Source organism: Sphaerodactylus townsendi, linkage group LG14, assembly GCF_021028975.2.
Source record: "Sphaerodactylus townsendi isolate TG3544 linkage group LG14, MPM_Stown_v2.3, whole genome shotgun sequence".
Lineage (NCBI taxonomy): Eukaryota > Metazoa > Chordata > Lepidosauria > Squamata > Sphaerodactylidae > Sphaerodactylus > Sphaerodactylus townsendi.
In genome coordinates, this window is record NC_059438.1 from 43448353 (window position 1) to 43471385 (window position 23033).

Genomic DNA, 23033 nt, shown 5'->3' on the forward strand with positions numbered 1-23033 from the left:
CCTGAGTTTTGGCCAGGAACTCATGAAGGGGCCAAGCCAAAGAAGGCACAGAGGGTTGCAGTTTTGTGGGACCTAGCCACGTGGGCGGCCTGGGCCCTTAAATATCCTGGGGGCCCAGGTGGAGAAAGGGCAGAAGGGTCAGCAACAGGCACTCCATTGGCCATGGGTCCTAAACATCAGGGAGTCCTAGCCCTGTGGAAAACAAGATTGAAGAAGCCCAGGGCTGTCCCTCCCACAGGGGATCCTTTTAAGAACAGTCTGGGAGGGGACCAAGGAGGAAGACCACGGTTCCTCCTGAGAAGGGGATGGAGAAGCCAAGATGTGGCAGAAAAGAGGGCGCAGGGTGAAGACACACCTCCCTCCCCTGCTTCACTGAGGCTCCTCAAAGGTTAGCTCTGTTGCAGGAGGGAAGGCTGGGGGGCGGGGGGCACAGTCCTGGACTCAACCCTGCAAGATAGAGACACCTACCCATTTTTGTCTGTAAGGAAATCCCATCATGAGCCATCCCAAAATAATCTGCAAAAGGTTGCTAGTCTTAAACCTAGGTACCTCTGAGTAAACATGAATAGGATGGAGTTATTGTTCTGTTAATTCTGGATTCTGAGTGTGGGAGAAGAACAATCCTTCGAGGTAGGTCAGGCTGAAAGAGAGTGACTGACTGATCCAAGCCAGCTTCCATGGCAGGAAAGGGGTTGCAACATTGGGTCCCCCAGATCAGGGTCAGAGAACTGGCCAGGGAGTCTTTTTTTCGGGGCACACTCGGCATTATTACTCACTGCAGCGGGGCAGGTAAAACCCATCAGCTAGCTTTTTGCTTGCATCGGGGGGGGGGTGTTATGTTTTACAGGTTTTCTATTGCGAATGCGTATTTTAATTTTAATATAATCTTTAATTTTTATCTTTAATCTTATCAATAGATTGATATATGAACACACCAAAAGCAAACTATCAAAGAAAAGTCTGGAATATGGCATCTGTACGCTTTCCCCATACATTGTCTTTTATGGTAGAGAGTGAGGGGGAGAATAACAGCAGCATGCAAATTGCATACATAGACAATGCTGTTTTTTATATCAGGAGGGATTTAAACCCTTTGTGCATTCTCTACACTTTTCAGATTTTTTTTGTGAAACCGGGAAGGGCCCAAAGTTTGCAGAAAAATATGTAGAGTGTCCAGGCAGTCCTGATCCAAGGATTTAGGTATTCACAAATGGGGATCAAATGTTGCTATTAGATTATGATATTCGAGAAAATAAGACCAGGTTTCTAACTTTGGTTACATTTCCCCTGGGTCCTTCCTGTGTCCAAGAGCTCAGACACCTGCCTAAAGGTCTCTGCTGGCTACTGAGTTCTGAGCCCCGCGTGGGCCTGATGCAGGCCAGGACTATGATGTGCCAGGAGAGGGTGCTCAGGCCTTCACACCCCCACCCCATTCAGTGTTCTCCACCAAAAATGGTGTTGTTCCCATGTGCTGTTGGTGAAAACTTGAATACGAACCAGAGATAAAGTAGTCTGTACCTGTCTGGGGTCTAACTGTGGTGAGAGGTGCCAGATAATCCTTCATGTCTTCATATTTGAGATCAACAGCTATTTTGTACGGAGTTTTATGCAATACGTTCAGCTGATCGGGACTGGCTCCTTTGCTGACAAGCTGTTGTGCCAAACTCACTCTTCCGCTAACAGCTGCTAACATCAGTGGGGTCCAGCCCATTGTCTTCACGGTGTAATTACAGTCAGCTCCCCAGTCTAACAGCAGGTGGGCCACCGCTTCATGCCCATGCTGAACAGCCACCATGAGAGGAGTGATAACAGGCAACTCCTCTTTACTCTTATCCAGGCTGGCACTCAGATGGTCGTAGCTGTCCACGTAAGCGCCTGATTCCAGCAACAGTTTCACGATGCTGATGTGGCCACCCCTCGAGGCCACGGTGAGCACGCTGGCTCCCAGTTTATTCTGGGCATTAAGGTCAGCACCATTTTCCATCAAGATGCGTGACACAGTTAGATGCCCAAACCTACAAAGGAGAAAGCAAAATGTTACCACACCAAGAAGGTTTAAGCAGCCCACCCTTTGAGAACTGAAGGCGCTGCGTTATAGTGCTTGGTGGAAGGTTCCTGTTCAGAGGGGCTTATTTCTGAATTTGTCCTAACACAGTTTGTCCTTGAATCGTCCTGTGGAATCTGGCTGCTCTTCTTACCCAGGCAGGACACCTGCTGTGCCTTTGGACAGAGGGTGAAAAGCAAGAGGTGCAAGCGGCCTTTAGTGAGCCAGGGAGCCGGGGCCCACGACACACAGCCAGTGGGGGAGAGCCAGGATCGAATCCCGGCTGGCACCATGGAGGCTGGCTGGGTGGCGGGGCAGTCGTGGGCTTGACCTGCACAGCAGGGTCGTTTTGAGGATAAATTGGAGAGGAAGAGGGTGGGAAGAGAGGCAGGGGACAGGTGGAGGAAATAGCCCAGCCGAGAGGGCCATGGCCGGCTGCGATCCCTGCCTCCTCGCCCTCCAGCCCGCCCCTCTAAACGGGGCATGAGTCCGGGATGCCGCCGCTGCTCGGGCCGGAGGGAGGGAGGGAGGGCGCCGCAGAGAGTCCAGCTTGGCCTGGCCCGGGGGGAGAAGGGGGGGCAGAGCCTGGACCGGCCCCACTTCCCGCGGGGCCTGACGTGAGGGCCCCTTCCCCGGAGGCCCTGCCTGCCCGCCCGCCAGCCAGCGGGGGGGGGGGGGCTTGGGCCTTCAGATCCGTCGCAGGCCTCCCCCCTCCCCCCGCCCGCCCTTCGGCGGGACTGACCGTGCGGCCTGCATGAGGGGGCTCCACCCGCAGGCGTTGCGGCTCTGCACGGCGGCGCCCCTCCGCAGCAGGAAGCCCACCAGCTCCTCGTGGCCGCCGCCCGCCGCCAGCTGCAGCCCCGTGTTGCCCGCCTCGTCCCGCCCGTCCACTGGCGTTCCCCCCGCCGCCAGCAGCAACCGCCGCGCCCCCTCGCAGTCGCCCTGCTCGCAAGCGCGGAGCAGCCGCGGCACCGACGCCGCCGGACCCCCCGCGCCGCCGCCGCCGCCCTCCTCCCCCATCGCCCTGGCCCTCCACGCCGCCGTCGCCGCGCAGGGAGGGAGGGAGGGAGGGAGGGAGGCGGGCGCACAGCTGGCTGCCCCCTCCCCCGAGGAGAGAGAGGCTGACTGCCCGGCCGCCCCTCTGCTGCCCAAGCGGAGCGGGGGTCGCCTCACCCTCGCGGGGGGGGGGCACGGGGGCCGAGATTCGCTGGCTGTGACGGGGGCTCTTGGACGGGCGCGCGCGATGATGGGGCTGCCGCGGAGCGGAGCAGGGAAGGGAGAGCGGGGGCACGCGGGGGGGGGGTGTCGGGGAGCAGAATGGCGACCCCCCCCGCCCTTCCAGCTCCCCAGACGCCGCCCGCGCCCCGCGGTCGCCTTGCGCTGCCTGCATCGGCCCCTGACCTGACCTGATCGGGCCGCGGGGGGAGGCCTTTCGCATCACCTCCCCCGCCCCAATGGAAAGGCCGGGGCTTGACAGCCGAGCGGAGGGGCTTCTGCAGGCCAAGGAGGGCCGCCCTCCGCCATGAGGCCGCACCCTCATCAGGGAGGATATCTGCACATGCACAGATAACATGCTTTATGGGCCTTTCATATACGGCATGTCTATAGAGAGCGTGTGTGGGGGGGGGGGGCATTCCCTGCAGTAGCCTCTTGGCTGGGCCTCGCCAGGACTGCAGAGGGCACCCCCCCTGCCCCCCCCCAGACATGAGGGTTCCCTGTGGCCGCCTCTGCCTTGGCCGGGGTCTCTCTCAGCCCCCCCCCCCCTCAAGAGGAGGCGGGGGCGAAGGGGGGGAGCGGAGTGGCCCGGCCCGGCCTGTGGTGGCGGCGCCGCCCCGTTCGTCCGCCGGCCCGTCCTTCCCTGCGCAGCCACCCCGGGTCCCGCCCCCTCCGCGACTGGGCCTGAAGGCCCGGGCGGAGCCTTGTCCGCAGGGCGCCGGCCCCGCGCTGCTGGGCGGGCAGGAGCTTCGGGGATGCGGCGGCGGCGGCGTCGAGGGGCGCGGGGCGGCGGGGCCGCGGCGGTGCTGGGGGCGGTGGCGGTGGTGCTGGCGCTGGCGGCGGGGGGGCTGCTGCTGCTGAGGCCCGGCGGCGGCGGCGGCGGGGGGTCGTCGCTGGCGGCGGAGGCAGGGGGCGCGGAGGCGTCGTCGTCGTCGTCGGGGGGCGTCGGGCCGGCGAGGCCGGTGTACGAGAAGCCGGCGCTGGGGCTGGGGCCGGCGCTGGGCGAGCTGGGCCGGGCGGCGCGGCTGGAGCCGGGCAGCGAGCGGGAGCGCGCGCGGCAGGAGGAGGGCGTCCGCCGCCACCAGATCAACGTCTTCCTCAGCGACCGCATCTCGCTTCACCGCCGCCTGCCCGAGCGCCGCCTCCCCAGGTGAGTCTCCGCCGCCAACGCCCCTAGAGAGAGAGCCGGGTTCGAATTCGCCGCCCGCCCTTCGGGGCCGAGGAGCCCCCTCCCCGCCCGCGGCGTGGCCGTGGCCCTTGCCGGTCCGAGGGAGCAGGACGGGGGGCTTATGGGGGGGGGGGTCTGTGGGCGGGCGGCCTGCCCGCCCGCCCGCCCGCCTGCCTTCCATGCGTCCAGGGGACGGCCACCCTCACGGCGGGGGCGAGGCGCACCAGAGGCAGGACGTGGCCGGCCAAGGTGGCCCGGGGGCGGGGGCGCACTGCCTGCCTGCCAGGATCCCTGTCCTGGCCTGAGTGCCCCCCCCCCGCCGCTGGCTGGCCTGAAAGGGGCCTCCCCCCCCCCCCCCCGGACCCCACCTGGCTGGCTCTGAGGCCGCCTCGCCCTCCCCTCGAAGCCCTTCTGAACAGGACCCTTTTACTAAGGTACAAAACTCTGCACACGTTTGAGTCCTGCAGCTGCTTCCTTTTGGAAAGAAGGGGGGGGGCTGGCTGATCCCTGGTGACCCCCACCTGGCTGGGTGAGTTTGTGGCAGCACAAACAAGGAGTTCGGGAGCACCTTAACAGACCACTAGGGAGTTTGGAAGGGCAACCGTCTCTGTGGATTTCCGACTACTTCCTCAATGTGAGAAAGTGGTTAGGGTGGGGCTGTTTGCAGGGAAAACAGAGGGAACACACAAAAGAGTGTTATGTAAAGCGCAAATGAAAAAACGATTCAGCCAGAATGGGTTTTCACTTTGACTCTCTGGCAAGGGAAGCCGAGTGGTATATTTACTAAACACTGACACAAACATACATAATAAAACCAAGAGGGACAGTTGCCTTGCTTCTGTTGTGAGGTGAGACTCCAGAATATTTCTGAGTAAAGGCTACTCTCCAACCAAAGCAATACATTCTCAAATGCGGCTTTCTCTTTCAAATTACCGCCAGCCCTCTGTTTAGGGGCAGAGCATCTGCTTGGCACGTGTAAGTGTCCATCTCCAGTTAAAAGGACCTGTCTCTGCCTGAGGCCCTGGACTGCTGCTGCCAGATAGGGCTGGCCATGATGGACCAGTGGGCTGATCCAGTATGAGGCAGCTTTATGTTTTCAGGCGACACACTTCTAATCTGGATGCCTCCTTGGAAAAAGACCAGCGCATGACTCCTCTGATTCTGCGTTAAAATAAAATGCAGAAAAGCAGAGTTGACACAAAGAACCGCTTGGCCTGTCCCCGTCAGGAGCTGTTGCCCCACAAATTCACTGTGAGTCAATACAGGTCCTCTGTTAATGGACATTCAGCCCTGTCCCCCTTTTGAAACACTGAGCCCTGCCCACCAAGAGTTCTGTTATCACGGGTGACAGGATCAGTGCCCCAGTTCTGTCATCTAGGCATGCCTGCTCGTTGCCGTCCTCAGATTGAGAGATCGGGACAGTCCTGGACTGGCTGTCCTCATTTCTCTGTGACTGGGGATGGCAGGTAGCGTCGCGGGGAGAGAACTCTGCGCGACACCCCATGATTTGTGGGGTGCTGAAAGGTGTAGGAGGTTAAGAGCTCATGTATCTAATCTGGAGGAACCAGGTTTGATTCCCAGCTCTGCTGCCTGAGCTGTGGAGGCTTATCTGGGGAATTCAGATTAGCCTGTGCACTCCCACACAAACCAGCTGGGTGACCTTGGGCTAGTCACAGCTTCTCGGAGCTCTCTCAGCCCCACCTACCTCATGGGGTGTTTGTTGTGAGGGGGGAAGGGCAAGGAGATTGTCAGCCCCTTTGAGTCTCCTGCAGGAGAGAAAGGGGGGATATAAATCCAAACTCTTCTTCTTTTAACCACACACAATAGACCTTTATTGGCATAAGGTATAAAAGCGTGGGTATGCACCATTATTAAATTTAAAAGAATTGTACGTGCCATCTATGAGTAGTATTACATTCTAACATCACACTTAATTTATAAAAATATAACATAGATTAAAAATTTTGACCATTCAATTGTAAACAGGATTATAAACAAATATAGTAAGACTACACTGAAAACCGGAATTAAGATATTTCTAGCCATTCCTTATTCACAGCCTATTTACTAAAAAGGTATAACCTTCCCCAGGATCTATAAATGGTTTATACTAATTAATGCTATAGGTTAGTTAAAGTTCCATAAAAATGCAATAACAATGAGCTCCTTGTATACACATTCTATGACAAACCAGGAGTACCAGAGGTGTAGGGTATTCCACATTTAGATATGATTCTATACTTGCGTATTTTAGGTACCTCTTAAGGACATGACTTGCAGCAAATAATTAGCTATTCTCCCAAGTTGCTTAGGAGGGATCATTACTCTGTTGTGCTGTTAGAACATTGGAAATATTTTTGGAAGGCACCTTTCCCATTACCGGTAGTAATAAAACTTCCCTCTGTGAGTTATATTTTGGGCAATAACATAAAATGGGCTCCAATGTTTCCACCATGGTGGGACAGAACGGGCATACTCTATCTGATAGGGGCCGCTTCTCAATCCGGCCTTGCAAGAGGGCAGGAGAAAAAAAAATTACATCTGGCTCGGGTCAATATCCAGCATTGTTCAGAATCTACGGGATTTCGTCGAATGAATATTTGGCCATACGATGCCAGCATGCGGTATTTGGACCATGAAGCTACAATAGGGAGCATGTTGTTGTTGCTTGATTTGATTAGAAATGTTGATACTCTCCCTGATCATGCAATAGTCTAAGCTTTTGTTGATTAGGGCTATATATATTTCATTAAAGGGAGTTCCGCTTTCGAGTGCCAACTCCTCTAATGAGAAACCCAATGAATTGAGTTTACCGTTGATTATATTCCACCATTGTAAGCTTTGGACCTCAACGAAGGCCCTATGCCAGTGGTGGTGAACCTTTGGCACTCCAGATGTTATGGACTATAATTCCCATCAGCCCCTGCCAGCATGGCCAATTGGTAGGCTTCCAAGATGTAGCTGAAAGCATATCTTAATCCAAAACTTAAAAGTAAGTAGCCATGTCCTGGTAGTTAATAGGTGCATGCCTGCTTCTAAGCATAGCACCGCATAAGGCACACAATGCGGGACTCCAAATATTTTGTAGAGAAACGCTGATTGATTTTTAACATCTATATGTGCCTCCTAGCTGGGTTGGTTCGGAGTTTTGGGCTGCGGTGTCACCAATATGCTGATGACACCCAGCTCCTGTTCACGATGGCAGGCTGCCTGGCCTCTGCCCCTGGGGCTCTCCAGCGATGTTTAGAGGCTGTGGCTGACTGATTGAGAGGGAGCCGAAGCTGAATCCATCTAGTGAAGATGGAGGTCCTGTGGGTGGGTCAAGGAGAGAGGCCAGTTGACTTTGCCTTGCCTATTCTTGACGGCAAGACCTTGCATCTGGCTTCATCAGTCAACAGCCTGGGGCTTACCCTGGACTCCACTTTATCATTGGAGGCCCAGGTGGCTAAAACTACCCGGGTTGCCTTTTACCATCTGCATCAGGCAAGGCAATTGGCTCCGTACCTCTCTAACTCTGACCTAGCCACAGTGATCTATGCGACGGTCACCTCTAGAATGGATTATTGTAACTCGCTTTACGCTGGCCTTCCTTTGACCATGATCCGGAAATTGAAACTCTTTCAGAATGCAGCAGCCAGGCCCCTGTCAGGAGCGCGTAGTGGAGACCGGATAACTCCTGTACTGTATCAGCTCCATTGGCTGCCGATTGAGTTCCGGATCAGGTTCAAGGTGCTTGTATTGACATTTAAGACTGTGAGCGATCTTGGACCTACATACCTACAGGACTGCCTCTCCCAATATTGCCCCATTAGACCCTTTTGGGGGTCCCTGGCCCAAGACAGGTCTGGCTGGCCTCCACAAGGGCCAGGGCTTTTTCACCGCTGGCCTCTACCTGGTGGAATGAGCTCCCTAGTACGATCAGGGCCCTGTGAGACATAACTGAATTCCGCAGGGCCTGCAAGACGGAGTTCTTCCACCGGGCTTTTATCTGATGCCAGCCAGCCTATTGTTAGCCTCCCATGGGTGTCATTTGTATGCTTTATCGCCATCTGTTTTTACTGTGCGGCAGGGTTTTTTAAACGGGTTGTTACTGTTTTAACTGTTTAACCCATTTTGTGGTTTTATATTGTTTTATATACTGTTGTTTGCCGCTCTGAGGCCCTTGGGGGAAGGCGTGGTATAAATACAAATACAAATAAATAAAAATAATGGGTTGAGTTATCAGCTTGATATTCCAGGCTCAGGAATGCCTGCAAGGGGGAAGGTGGCTGATGAAATTGCAACTATAGAACAATGGCAATGCAAATGAGGTGGTCCCCAAAGATATTAGAGGAAGAAGCATTGGGTTAATATGGCACCGGGCAGGCAAGCACTTTAACACATCCATTGTGTTCACAGGGATGTATGGTCCAGGGCTGGGGTTTGGGAACGCTTTCCAAGGCAGGGGTATTGTGTTCATTTAATCTCTTCAGGATAGATGTCAGAAAGGCATTATGGAAGGCTGATTTGCAGAGGGCAAGCCCAGATAAATTTTTACTTAGTGCGTGTTCTTGTGGGTACACTGAACCAATGTAGAGGATGGGCTTCCTGTTTTGGCAGTGCATTGTTGGGCACCCCAGTGGTTGGCAGAGATGTTTAGAGATACAACTGTCTTTAAAACAGGGTCCCCCCAACCTACCATAGGTCTGTCTGGCAACAGAGTTTGCCTGTTTTTGTGTGCATTTTATATTTTTAGCCTGTTATTATTACCCCTCAATGTTGGAGAAAGAAGAGAAGATTCTTGTATACCTGAAGAAACGTATGTTAACTCTCAAAAGGTTTTCCACAGCAGGGGTATATAGCTCAAACTGACTTGTTTTTGAGTAGACCACCCCAGCCATGAGTGTAACTGCTTGCCTGCCTCTAACAATTCAGAATCTGTAAAATCATCTTCTCTTTTCATCAGAACCATTAACTCCTCTGCAAAACATAAATTGTGCTGATCACTGTGAAAATCTATCAAAAGTCTGCATTCTTTAGCAGCAATTGCACTGTGAGGGATAGTTTTAAGTTTCCTACGAGCCCCTCCCTATGATAGACTTGAAGTGGTCACTATGAGTGCTTAAAATCTCTCTGTTACTGTGCAGTGTATTCACTGCAAAATCTAAAAACTCATCAACATTAATATGGGTTTTTTTTCTTAAAGGAATAGATGGGATTTTGCAGACACCCCCCCACACACACCTTCCAAACATAATTGCACAAAATTCCCTTGCTCAGTCCTCCCACTAATTTCATCCACAATCCTTTGCAAACCCCTTGAGAGTGTGGCTATGGCATGGCTAAACGAAGTCACTCTGTCTAAATTAAGAAAATGGAATTCCTGGCTAATCATCATCAACCTGAATTTTTGGTAAGGTCTCCATGACCTCACATATCTGACACAGACTTCAGGCTATTCCCCTGTCTTTGACAGTGAGGCCCCGATATCCTGCCCCTCTTTCTTTGCATCACACACCTCATCCTTCCAATCTCCAACCTCATCTTTCCAGCCACCAACCTCCATCTTTCCAACCTTCCAACCTGACACTGACTGTTGAGAACTCTCTGAAGGATTACTGCCAAACCCATTACCTGGTAAACTTGTGTAGTGTGCATAATACAATCTACATACATATTAGTTGATTTATTATTGTTGATAAAAGTTGCCAACATACAGTTATATTTACTCTGAACAACATCGAAAAAGGCTTCCATCTTTTCTAATGTTTGACACACTGTTTCTAATTCCCTTTTCTCCTCCTGCATCTTCATCAAGATAGGATATTCAGCAGCTCCAAACTCATCCCACTGTGGGTTAGGAACCACACCACACACCTCAACACGTGTCCTTTTGGGTTTCACACAAAGTGGTGCTTGTGAATCAAGGCTGGGTATATTTTGTTGCTTAAGATTTGCCTGTTCCTTTCTCTTGAGGGTAACATCTGAAATGAACAAATAAAAAACCCTCTTTTGAAAATGGCTTTGATGAACTCGTTCAGCCCTTTTAGTGTGTTAAGCTGCTGTGAAAGAGCTTTTATGTAAAATTACTGCAATTATTCCCAGCTTCCCCAACCTCTTTCTCTCTTGCTTTTTCTTCCACTTTCAGCACAAACTCTTTTCACAGATGCTATGAAAACCATGGCCAAATAAGTCTGAAAACAAGACTCTGCGCTCACCCGATGGCTTCTTGGTAGTCTGTGGTGCTCAGCCTACACCACACTATGCTTGCATGGAAGTTCAGCTGGCTGAAAACATCTGGCATCTCTGGCCTCCCATCCCTCTCAGGCCTCTCACCTCCGGGGAGACTGATAAGGACTTGCCTGTCGGTGTGACCCTCCCCCTCCAGGTTCCTTCTCCAGCTGCTCAGCGGAAGAAAGGCCTTACCAGCCAGGGTCTGTAAACAGCTTTCCACATTTATTTGCAGCAATTCACAACAACAAAGAATGAAGTCAAATAAAATCAATCCCTTTCAGTATGGGCAAAACAGCCTTCCTTCTTACTGAAGCACCTTCCAGCTGTCTTTCTTCCCTTCCCCCTTCTGACCTCCTCCCGGTATACTGTCTTTTATTAATCACCATTAGCACTGCTCCTATATTTGTTCACTGTTGCAGGTATTGTTAAACTGGGTGGAGGCTCATGAGCTACAGGCATGGCTTCAACTGGTGATGTTCTTATTGGATCAACAGTACCTTTTCCATACAATATTGTAGACCATCAGCTCTATTTTCAGTGAAGGCTTCTGTCAATACACATTAAACATCCATCTTTTTGCCCTCTCCTGATATGTTACACACCCTGCATGAGATCAGTATCTGGCAGAAAGCACCCTGGCCCAGCTGCTTACGAAGTAGAGGGCTACGGATTGCATCTCCCCCATTTGTCCACTCACTGTGTTTCTCCTGGGTGACTTTCTTTAAACCACTGGTGGATGGGGCTGAGTGCTGTGTCACTGGATGGTGGGTTGTTAGTGATACCCCCTGAAACTTCTGAAACACATATTTAGACATTGTTCATTTTCATTTAGAATAAAAATAGCTTGGATTTATACTTTGCCTTTCTATCTTGTAAGGAGCCTTTCCTTTCCCTCAAACCTTGAAACAACAAACGAACTCTGAATTGTTGATCAGTACTGTTTATTGGTAGGCATCAAAGCACCCAGCTTGACAAGGCCAGTTCTGGTGAACCTGGCATTTGCTATCCCTTTTATTCCAATGTAACCCCCCCCCTTCCTATTTTCCCAGGAAATTTGCAAAAGAGTTAATTTGGAGCTGAGGCGCCCCAAAGACGGCGACAGATAGAGATAGAGATCCACCTGGTATCTTGCTCCCACGAGATAACGGAAACAATCGTGGTTCTCATGAGACCAAAGTGTCAGGGGAAAGCCTAGTTATCTACTTTATTTACCATAAAGTAAAAATCACGGAAAGAATGCCCCAGAATGGCAGTGGTAACATACAGCAGGCTGGTTACATATATCTTGTAGATATTGAGTTAGGAATGCATCTCAATCACCTAGATACAATCCCCCTGACAGGTCCTAAGAGAGTTCTGAGAGAGAGAATTGTGACTTATTGGTCCCCAATAAGCTTCACTTCATTTCATAAGATAAGAGCTCCCGCACATGTAAAGAGACATGGATTCGTGCCCCTCTGACTCTTACCGCTACCCCCACCACACCCTCAGGCTGTAGACCCATCTTTTTTCTATAATACACACAGAGAGAAAGAGGGAGAATATGTTTATCCAAAAAATATAAAGTTTCATAAAGTTTTGTCCACAAAACACAAGTACCTTTATTTACCTCTCTACTCCCCCACTTCAACCTAACACACACTATAACAATGATCTATGTAGTCCCCTCAGTAACTTTAGAACAGAACTCAGTTTTTTTCTGCTCCTGCCCTGATAACCTGACAATTATATGCCATTAAAGGTTGAATTGAATTAATAACCTGACAACATTGGTTGAAGAAGGCTGCAGTTGGTATACAGAGATGAGCTCTAGGTGTTAAACAACTTAACATTCTCATGGTTTTTATCCCCCCCACTTGTAACCCCCCCCCCAAAAAAAAAACCCCAGTGCAGATACCTAGATAATCATTCTCAGTAGAAGTGTTGTTGATCTGCAATCCCATTCACATATTCTCTCAACTTTGTCAGGGGGTCTGGTTTCTGTTTGAAACCTACAGCATTTTGAAACACACAACAAAAGAAGAAAATAGAATTCTTATTCTCTGTGAATTTCACATTGTTCTAACTTCCCCACACACACACAAAGGAAAACAATATGGCTTGCCTTCTGCGACTTCCAGCAACTCTGAGGCCCACTCTGCATGGGCCTGTGAAGCAGTGGAACACCGGCATACATCATCATCATCATCATCATTATTATTATTATTATTATTAATTCGATTTGATGTCAATAGAGCCCTGGGATCTTTCACACACTGCCGGGCGGCTGCCCTCAGAGCCGCCGCAGCCCGCGGAGGCACCTCCATTTTGTTTGTAAACTTACCTTCTCTTCCCTGCACAGCTCTGCAGGGATGAGGGGACACGCCCCCGTGGGCATAGCAATGTTTCGGGGGTTGGACGGCAGGAGGCGTGTCCCCTCGTCGCTGCAGAGCTGCACAGGGAAGAGATAGTAAGTTTACAAACAAGACAGAGACACCTAAAAGCGGTTCCTCCGACCTGGTGCCATTCACTCGATACCAGGAAAAACACTGTTTTTGAAATGAGTCACTCATTGAGCAAGTTTCAAAAACAGCGTTTCCCTGCTGTGCGTCAGCTGTGCGAAGCACTCTGCCGGAACAGTGTTTTTACTGTTCCGGGGTGCTGTTTTTGGCCCATGCGGAGTGGGCCTGAGTCCCTAAAATTCATTTTGTTGGTGGTGTCCTAAAAAAAATAGAGATGTTCACAATGTACTTTGTGGACACTATATAACAGGTATGCAGAGGCCGCCCTCCCCCCTGAAGTCCGAGCCCAGATGTGACTGAGGGGTGGGTTTTTTGTGTATCCTGTGAGGCCAACCTGCTCCAAACTATCCCCTCTGTGCAGTCTCTAACCACAGGCCTATTCCAACAGCTACATTTATACCTCCCAAACAGATAGTAACAGTTTGATATTTTTGACAGATCTTTCAGAATCAGCAGCTTCTTTTCTAAAGCCCCTGCATATTATTTATAGAAAGCTTAAACTTTTTCACACACACAAAAAGATATTGAGACGTAAGAATCTTCACATAATTTTATTGTGTACACGTTATCATTTCATAATGTCATAGATGCATTCCACATTTTTATTTCAATAGATGTATGTGAATTACAAAAAATATTCAAACGATTTTCAGCATCAAACATTTTTCTGCAGATGTTTTTCAACCAGGGTTACATACGGCTTATGATATTTCTGAGACAGCTTTCTCAAACTTTCAGTAGGCCTATGTGAACGAGCCACTCTATGGATGATTTTCTCTAGAGAGACATTGTGGCCCTGATGCACGGTAAAACATTTTAACGAAGAGCCTAATATCACGATTATATACAATGCAGGCTCTATATTGAGATTTTCATGGAAATGTTTTAAATTCTGATTGTAAATTTCAGCACCCCTGTCCAAATAATCATGGCCCATTTGGTTCCCGAGATCCAAAATGCAACCCTCACACTTGGCGCAACAAAGATCATCAACACAGTGCTGCATAATTACAGAGATGACAGCTTGTGTTAGCTTGGCTAAGCTGACCTCCTTTTGGACCAGTCCACTGTTGGTAATTCAACATCCGTCAGCTTAGCATGATCACGCATAACCACCTGGAATGGTTTCCCAGCCACAGCTAGATTGAAAAAGGTGAATTTCTATAAGAAAAAACAAAAACATGTTTACACCCTGCATATTACTCAACATGTCCCCAAACTCCTAGACCGGTGGTGGCGAACCTATGGCACAGGTGCTAGAGGTGGCACTCAGAGCCCTCTCTGTGGTCGCGCGCAAACAGAGTTCATCATGTGTGGGGAAATCACCCCCACCGCCCCACACATCTAGGCTGGCCTGGGCGGCTGGGCTCGATTATTAGTGTTAAACCTAAGACCTAGCGTAGGTAGTAGAAGCAGTGTACGTAACCCTGTTAAGTGCTGTTAAACCCCACTGATTTTCATGCGAAGAACTAAAGCACGATCCTTTACCTGGGAGTAAGCTTGGTTGCTGGCAATGGGGCTTGCTTCTGAGTAAACCCTTCTAGGGTCGTGATTCACCCGTTCGAAGAGTTGCACGGTTGCTTCAAAGCAAAGCCACCGACTACCACCAAGCTTACTCCTGAGTAACACACGCCTCAGAGCCAACCATTTTTTTCTAAACTGAAACCTCAGTATTCAGGTTAAATTGCTGTGTTGGCACTTTGAGATAAATAAGTGGGTTTGGGGTTGCAATTTGGGCACTCGGTCTCAAAAAGGTTCGCTATCACTGTCCTAGACACTACATGCTTATCTCAAACTTGAGAGGTTGATTCAATGATGTGCTGCTCTCCTGTGTAGAAACGCGTGCACCTGCATACTGCTGCAATGGAGTTTCTCTCACATCTTTCTCAGGGGAAGAAAACAGTTTCTTTTGGATGTGGTCCTCCTTCTCATCTTTATCATCCAGCATCTCCTTAGACAGCACTTCTTTTGTTTTGGTACTGCTGGTGGGGGGGAGGGGGTAAAGGCTCAAAGGTTGTCAGGTATGCTTTCCATGATCAACAAGTAGTTAGGTCAAGTTTAACTGCTGCCCCAAAGACAATTCTTGCCCATGTTTAAAGGCAAGCAGTGCCTGCTCATTGGTCATTTTAAAAAACCTGCCCACATTGGACAGATTAGCCCCAAGAGTCAAACAGGAGCAGCAGTGGCATAGTGGTTTAGAGCAGGTGCATTCTAATCTGGAGGAACCAGGTTTGATTCCCCGCTCTGCCGCTTGAGCTGTGGGCTTATCTGGGGAATTCAAATTAGCCTGTGCACTCCAGTACATGCCAGCTGGGTGACCTTGGGCTAGTCACAGTTCTTCTGAGCTCTCTCAGCCCCACCCACCTCATAGGATGTTTGTTGTGAGGGGGGAAGGACAAGGAGATTGTAAGCCCCTTTGAGTCTCCTACAGGAGAGAAAGGGGGGATATAAATCCAAATTCTTCTCTTCTTTACTCCCCACCCCCTCTCATGGAGATGCCGCCCCCCAAATAGCACGCTCTAGTCAATGCGAATCCCTTGAAGGATCTGCTCTACCCTGCTGGAGGAACATGCCCAGGCTTATGTATATTGGAGAAACATGCTGGTTGGAAGGGGGGGGGAGCTGGACATTTCAAACACCCCAGCTCTCCGGTACATCCTGGTAGGAGTTGGCGGGGAGGATGAAGGGTGAGTTGGGGATGGAGGGGAGTTCAAAACGTTAACTGGCCAACCTGATAACAAACGGTTCTCTATTCACAAACACTGATAAGACACGGAAACCACTTCCAAGAATTAGGCATGCAGGAATGTAAAAACACAAGCTTTAAAATCTGCCTTCCGTGCCACAGAGAAATTTACCACTTCCCATAATACCAGGGACAGAAAGCACAATCTCCATGAGGAGAAGGGCTAGAATGAGGCACAAGATACCCTGTGTCCTGGCAATTTCCAGATCTATGGGAGGCACCGAGAAAGACCACACTGTGCTTTTGCCACACCACAAACACCGATGCATCCATCAGCCAGAGAACTGGAAAAACAAAAACTATGCACTGCCTTTTCCAATGTTCATATTACTTTATTTACAACTCCGGGTTTTGTGACAATCCACAAACATTCAAACACCAGGCACCTTCAATGGGCAGATTCCAAATCAGCCCTGTCAGCCTACAATTTATATTATTTTACTTATATTATTATATGATTTATATTATTTTTGTGCCAATCAACAAACAATGGTATTGCTCCAAATAATTTCATTTACAAAATGGATTTGATTGACAACTGTCAAAATGGACTTCATGAAAAGTACTCCCTTTCTACTACTCTTGTTAATTCTGTACAGATTATGAGATATTGTTGCCTAAATTCACAATTATTAGTGTGCTTTCTTACAGATGTAGAGAGAAGAAATATGATTATTATGACCTGCCAAAGACCTCTGTTATAATAGCTTTTTATAATGAGGCTTGGTCCACACTTCTGAGAACAGTTCATAGCGTTCTTGAGACATCTCCTGACATCCTTCTACAAGAAGTCATTCTTGTAGATGATTACAGTGATAAAGGTAAGCCATTCTGGGTATCTTCCTCAACGTCTTGATTAACGCAGGGTTTCTGGTGAAAGGAAGACATTTTGTAGTAGCTATAATACTTAAAGGCAAACACTGAACATCTGGAATTGATTTGAACAAGATGGCAGCAGGGCAGCTAGAGAGGGAAGTATATTGTGGGGTAAAGATATTGAAAGAGACTTATGCTGAGATGCCATGAAAGTCTGTTATTATTCATCTTCTATCTTCACTTCAGCTTCACATTGGGACTGTGCACACACAGGCCAGATGCAGAATAGATCTTTCTATCTTCCTTACCTCCAGAGCAAGTGTAATAGTCTTTATCTTTATCTTTATTAACCTTTAATAGGCATAGAAAGTGTAATAGTCCCCCCGCCCTGCTCAAACCATCATGTGTTTAAGAGGAGCCGTGCCCCCTTCCCTCAGTTCCCTCTTGCCACAGTATGGTAGGAATTTATCCTTTGGACCATTTTGTTTTTTCTTCACTGATTCTTAGCATTTTTCTCACCTAAAATGAGACAGAAATTGAGGGGAAAATTTACTGGAGTTTGACCCCCTCCTATCTGGGCTATCTGTCTCCTGGAGCCAAGGGTGAAGTTGCTTTGGTTGATGTACCCGAATCTCAAGACCAATTCATCCCACAGACCCAGTATGAGCTTTTTCCTGTTTTCTCAGCCTTCTAGCTGCACAAGCAGAGCAGAGCACTACCATTTCTTTAACGGTTCGATTCACAAAGTTCACTCAGCACAAAAATGATGCACAGTGATGAGAACAATCTCTTGCCCGTGTGTTTCTGGGGGACGTTCACAATGTCTCCATGCAAAATCTGCCAACAATTTACATCTGAAGCTCAGACAAAATTTAGCCCTTTGGAAGGTTATCACTGCTCCTGATTCCCTTAAGTTGATGTGTGGCTTCATCATGCCACAGATATCTGCCTCTATTCTTAGAATCATAGAGTTCAAATTGATCATACAAGCCAGCTAGTCCAACCCTTCCCCCCTCAATGCATGATCAGCCTAGAACAGTTGTTCTCAACCTGTGGGTCGGGACCCCTTTGGGGGTTGAATGACCCTTTCACAGGGGTCACCTAAGACTCTCTGCATCAGTGTTCTCCATCTGTAAAATGGATAAATGTTAGGGTTGGGGGTCACCACAACATGAGGAACTGCATTAAAGGATCGCGGCATTAAGAAGGTTGAGAACCACTGGCCCAGAACATGGGGTCTGCAACCTGCGGCTCTCCCTTCATCGACTACAAATCCCATCATCCCCTGCCAGCATGGCAAATTGGGGCTGATGGGATGTGTAGTCCATGAACATCTGGAGGGCCATAGGTTGCAGACCCCTGGCCTAGAACATCCTAGACAAGTGTTTGTCCAGGCACTGCTTAAAGACTGCCAGTGAGGGGGAGCTCACCAGCCCCACCCACCTCACAGGGTGTTTGTTGTGAGGGGGGAAGGGCAAGGGGATTGTAAGCCCTTTGAGTCTCCTTCAGGAGAGAAAGGGGGGATATAAATCCAAACTCTTCTTCTCTTCTTCTCTAGTCAGCTGATTCCATTGTTGCACAACTCTTTTACAAAGCTTTTCATAATATCCAGTTGGAACCTTTTCCTCTGTAATTTCCCTAATATGTGTGTTCCTCATTTTTGCTACCTGGAGGTAGAATTTAGCACTTAATCTTATTGAATTACATCTTGTTCACATCCAGCTACTTTTCTAGTGTGTCCAGATCTTGTTGAATTCTATATCTTCTGGAGTGTTCACTGCTCCTCCCATCATCTGAAAATGTATTGAGTAGTCCTTCATCCTCATCCAGATCATTTATCTAAATACTAGCAGTAAAGCCCATTGTATGAACAAATACACTGGGCTCTAAAAAACTGTTGATGGGTTAACGGTGCTCACTGAGGGGGCAGCCCCTCCTGCCTTTCCTTCCCTCTTGGCCCAATGTCACCAGTTCCCTCCTCATCTTCATCCTGGATGCCTTCATCAGCACAGAGGAGTTAATGATGCCCAACCAGGTAGGTGACCCCTCCTGCCTTTCTTCCCCCCTCATCCCCACATCTCCAGCTCCTTCCTCCTTTTCTTTCTGTTCCTGGATGCCTTAATTGCCACACAACAATTAATGGTGCAGTTGCAACTGCCAGTAGTCACAACTTTCTCACGGGAAGTGACCAATACCCGCATGCCTCTTTTCTTAGGCAACTGCAGGCAGTGCAGTGACTATAATGATTCAGCAGTGGGGGAGAAGGGCAAGTGAGAATGAGTAACCACATGTTGTTTGTGTTATTTTTTATCCATTGAGTGTAAACCCACCCCCAAGCCATGTGTGCATGGTGATTGGCTGGAAGTGAATGGTCACCACCACAGCTAAATTTTTACATAATAGAACTGAACAGTACTAGGTCCGGAACCAAGCCCTGTGGCACTCCACTGGGCACCTCTCTCCATTCTGATGAAATGCCACTGACAACTACTTTTTGAGTATAATTCTCCACAGTCCACACTGATCAGGTCAGTATCCTGTCAAAGGCTTTAATGAAATTAAGTTAAACAACATTGACAGTGATTCCTCAATTCAGTAAGCTCATCACTCGTTTATAGAAAGAAATAAAGTTGGTCTAATGGAATCTGTTGAGGAAAAATCCATGCTGATTTCCCCAGATCACCAAATTGTCCTTCAGATGCTTGCAGATTGGCCCCTTTCAAATCTGCTCCTGTATCTTCCTTGGGATAAAGGTCAGACTGTAATTTTCCAGAGTCATCCCTCCTCTCTTTTTTGAAAATGGGGATAATGTTAGCCCTCCTGCAGTCTTGTGGCCGGTCTCCTGTCTGCCAAGAGGTCTGGAAGGAGATGGACAAAGACTCCGCAAACTCTCCAGGTAGTTCTTTCATGGCTCTTGGGTGCATCCTGTCTGGCCCAGGGGATTTGCACTCATCCCCTGCAGTCAAGTGCTTCTCAACTACCTCGCTGTCCGTGTCAGCTAGCAACCGGGATGCTGTGTCTGGCCTCCTACCATCTCTAGATGATCCTGAAAAACTGAGGCAAAATAAACATTGAGCTTTTCTGGTTCCTGTCAGTCATCTGTCAGTCTCTCTTTTCACCCAACAGTGGGCCTGTTGCCTCCTTTATCTTGCATTTGCTCCTCACATATCTGAGGAAACTTTTCTTGTTGTAGCCACCATCAGCTCACTGTGAGCTTTGGCCTCTATGATGCCTAGCAATCCACAGATACTATTCTTCAGAGGTTTTCCCATCCCTCCATTTCTTGAACTTTTCCTTGTGTAGCTCATTAAGGAGTTCTCTGTTCATCTACAGTGCCTTCTTGGATCTCCTACCATGTTTCCACCTTGTTAGTTCTGTCAGTTTCAAACTCTAGAGATTCACTCTAAACCACCATCTGTAAGGCTGGTTCTGAGCACCAACCAACAGTCTAGACCTCTATCAACTAGGTCAGTTCTGACAATTCCATCTTCAGAGCCAAGGCACCCTCGCTTGCCTTCACCTTCAGTTCCACCCCCCAGCAGACAGAACTTCAAAACAAAAGACCAAGCATAAAGGAAAGTCCAGTTCTGCCTCCCAACATGTTATGCGCTCAAAATCAGCCAGCCAGGAGTCCTCTGATGAGGAGCACTGGCAGGATGACCCCACTGTGCTAGAACCCCAGTCAACTGAACCTCAAGCACAGCCAGAAACCTCACAGGATGCAGACAGAGCTGGCCCAAGTCAAGAGGTGGAAGCCAGAGTGTTTGCAGAAGCACCTCCAGCCAGTGAGGGCCAGCCCAGCAGTCCACCCAGCTCACCTGAGCCTGTAAGGCACCTGAGGATTCGCACCGGACAGGAATTGCACTCTAAAAAGCGCAGTGCACGCTTGGAAGCCCTAAGAGAATGCTGTGAGTCAGCTCAGGATCAAGACTGAGCTTGTCAAACCTCGGGTCCGAAAATAATAGAAACTGTAGATTTGTTCTAAAGTCTTTATTTCAATACAAAAAGACCTGACAGAGCCACAGCACAGGCTTATAAGAGATTGCTCCAGGAAGTGGAAAGTGCAGGAGCAACCTTGTTGAAAAGCCTGACAGCTTCCTGCCACGCCTGCTTGCAGACAGATTCCTTGAAACTCTGGACTCAGACCGGATTGCCTGAACTGACCTTGCTTGAACCGTTGCCTGCCTCTTACCAGATGTGCTTGGACTCTCTTTCTCTGGACTCAGAATAAGACTGCTCTCTCCCCTTCTTGCTTCTGTGCCTGTTATTAGCTGGAACCTGACTCTCTGGGGGCCTGGCAGGCCAGGACACCAGACCAGCTGGAAGGCATACCTGATGTCTGCATGTAGCCCACCTTTTCATTCAGAATCACCTGACAGGTCCCTTTCTGAGGTCGATGTGGAACCAACTCATCCTTCGCAAGAGCATCCAGTCTCCTATAACTAAACTGGTGAGGCTGGTACCATAGTCCCAGAACTGCACCCCCCCCCCCCCAATCCTGGCATCTGTTCTCTATATTCCCAGTGTATATCCTAAACTGGTCAGAGTTCTATGGGCAGAAGATGGAGCAGGATCCTGCCTTCCCCATAGGCCCTCAGACCCTGGAACCACCTCTACCTTTCCCACAGTGCCTTTAATCAGAACCAGAGAAGGAGTTCCTTAATGCTTTGGGACAGAAGCTTTTCTCTTCCATTCTCTTCCATTTCCTCATCTCAGTTATCAAGCCATCATGGAGGGTTACCAGGTTTTCCAGTGAGTGAAGTTCTCCCAGGACCTAGAATCCCTCTCAATCCCTTCACTCGTTACCCAAGCTCATTCGATCTGAGGCCGCTAGATGTATTTCCACACTCCTACATTCCTGCTGGCTGACCTTGGGCTATTCTTCAGAACGCTCTCAGCCCCACCTACCTCACAAGGTGTCTGATGTGGGGAGAGGAAGGGAAAGGAGTTTGTAAGCTACCTTGAGTCTCCCTACAGGAGAAAAAGGTGGGATATAAATGTAAATTATTCTTCTTGTCCGAACAAGAATGCAGGAAGGCATGCAGCTGATGCTTTGGAGGGATTAGCGATAATTCTGTGGAGACATTCTTGGCTGCACATCACGGCGCTCTGGCTAGACAAACAATGCAGAGCTGAGGACTTTTGAGGGCTCCATGTTATTTTTGGCCACCACAGACAAGTTTCTTTCCACCTTGCAGAAAACTCCTATTCTCTTCCAGTCCTGCCATTGATTTATCCCTTGCCAACTGGATTTTGTCCCTCCCTTCTTTCATGGCCAGTGATAGCAGCAGCACCACCAGATGTAGCATTAGCATTCATATCCTCAGTCGTGTCAGTATCAGTCTGCTCCCTTCAACTGACAGAAGGATGTGTCCAAGCCTGGGTCGGGAGGTCAGCAATCCCCTAAGGACCAACACCAGTCTGCTCAAAAGTTCTGACTAGTTCTGCAGCCTGCAATGGGCAACCTTTTGTTTTGCAGATAGGATTTACCTACCAAATGGTGCAAGATCTGCTCCCTTAGGTATCACACAAACAATGCAAAAATGCAATTAGTATCCAAAAGGCTATCAGCACAACCACGTGGTATATTTTAACAAATAAATCAGTATATAAATGAAAGTTTACAATAAATCATGTGTTTTTATACACCTCATATATACGTTTCATTATCCAACATTTTATCATATTAGAAATAAGTACATAATTTTACATAAACAATTTTCAGTTACAAGCAATTTCAAAGCTGTGAAAATATGAGGTGGGGCTGGTTAACCTTCCAGATTTTTAGTTAACCTCGTTTAGCCTTGGATTTTAGTCATAGTTCAAAATGGTTATTTCCTAGAGTTCAAGTTGTTACCTCCCCCCCACATCTGTTGACAACGACCATATTACACACAGTTGTAGGGGCTGATACAGAAAAGGGAGGTGGAGATGGTTCCTGCACAATCCCAGCAATGGGGATTTTATTCAAGGTTCTTTTTGGTTGATAAGGAGGACAGGGAGCTAAGGCCCATTCTGGACCTGTGTGGACTTTACAAGTTTTCACATGTTTCTCTCATCTTGCTCATGGAGTTCCTATTCCCAGTGTCATATTTTTGTTCTCGCAGTCCAATGATACCTCAATTTTTGCTAAATTTCAGAGATGTTTCAGTGCTTGATCCTTGCATTCAGCTTGTCTACAACCCCTTGGGCTTTCACCAAGCGTATGGCTGTGGTGGTTACATATTTGAGTGCAAAAGGGTGTTCATTTCCCCCCTACCTAGATAATTGGTTGATCATTACACCTTCTGAAAAACTATTAAGGGAGCATGTACAGTTGGTCCTTATCAC

At 48.8% G+C, this 23033-nt stretch overlaps 2 protein-coding genes across 2 annotated transcripts in view; one reads left to right on the forward strand and one right to left on the reverse strand.

The window, feature by feature from the left end:
* ANKS6 (ankyrin repeat and sterile alpha motif domain containing 6) overlaps window positions 1-3314 on the reverse strand; it is a 30253-nt gene extending 26939 nt beyond the window's left edge. Inside the window, 2 exon segments of the mRNA XM_048516156.1 lie at window positions 1519-2015; window positions 2787-3314. Coding sequence (XP_048372113.1) covers window positions 1519-2015; window positions 2787-3064 — 775 coding nt within the window. The 5' untranslated portion in view covers window positions 3065-3314.
* Window positions 3315-4014: 700 nt separating this feature from the next.
* GALNT12 (polypeptide N-acetylgalactosaminyltransferase 12) overlaps window positions 4015-23033 on the forward strand; it is an 83996-nt gene continuing 64977 nt past the window's right edge. Inside the window, 2 exon segments of the mRNA XM_048515375.1 lie at window positions 4015-4409; window positions 16539-16708. Coding sequence (XP_048371332.1) covers window positions 4015-4409; window positions 16539-16708 — 565 coding nt within the window.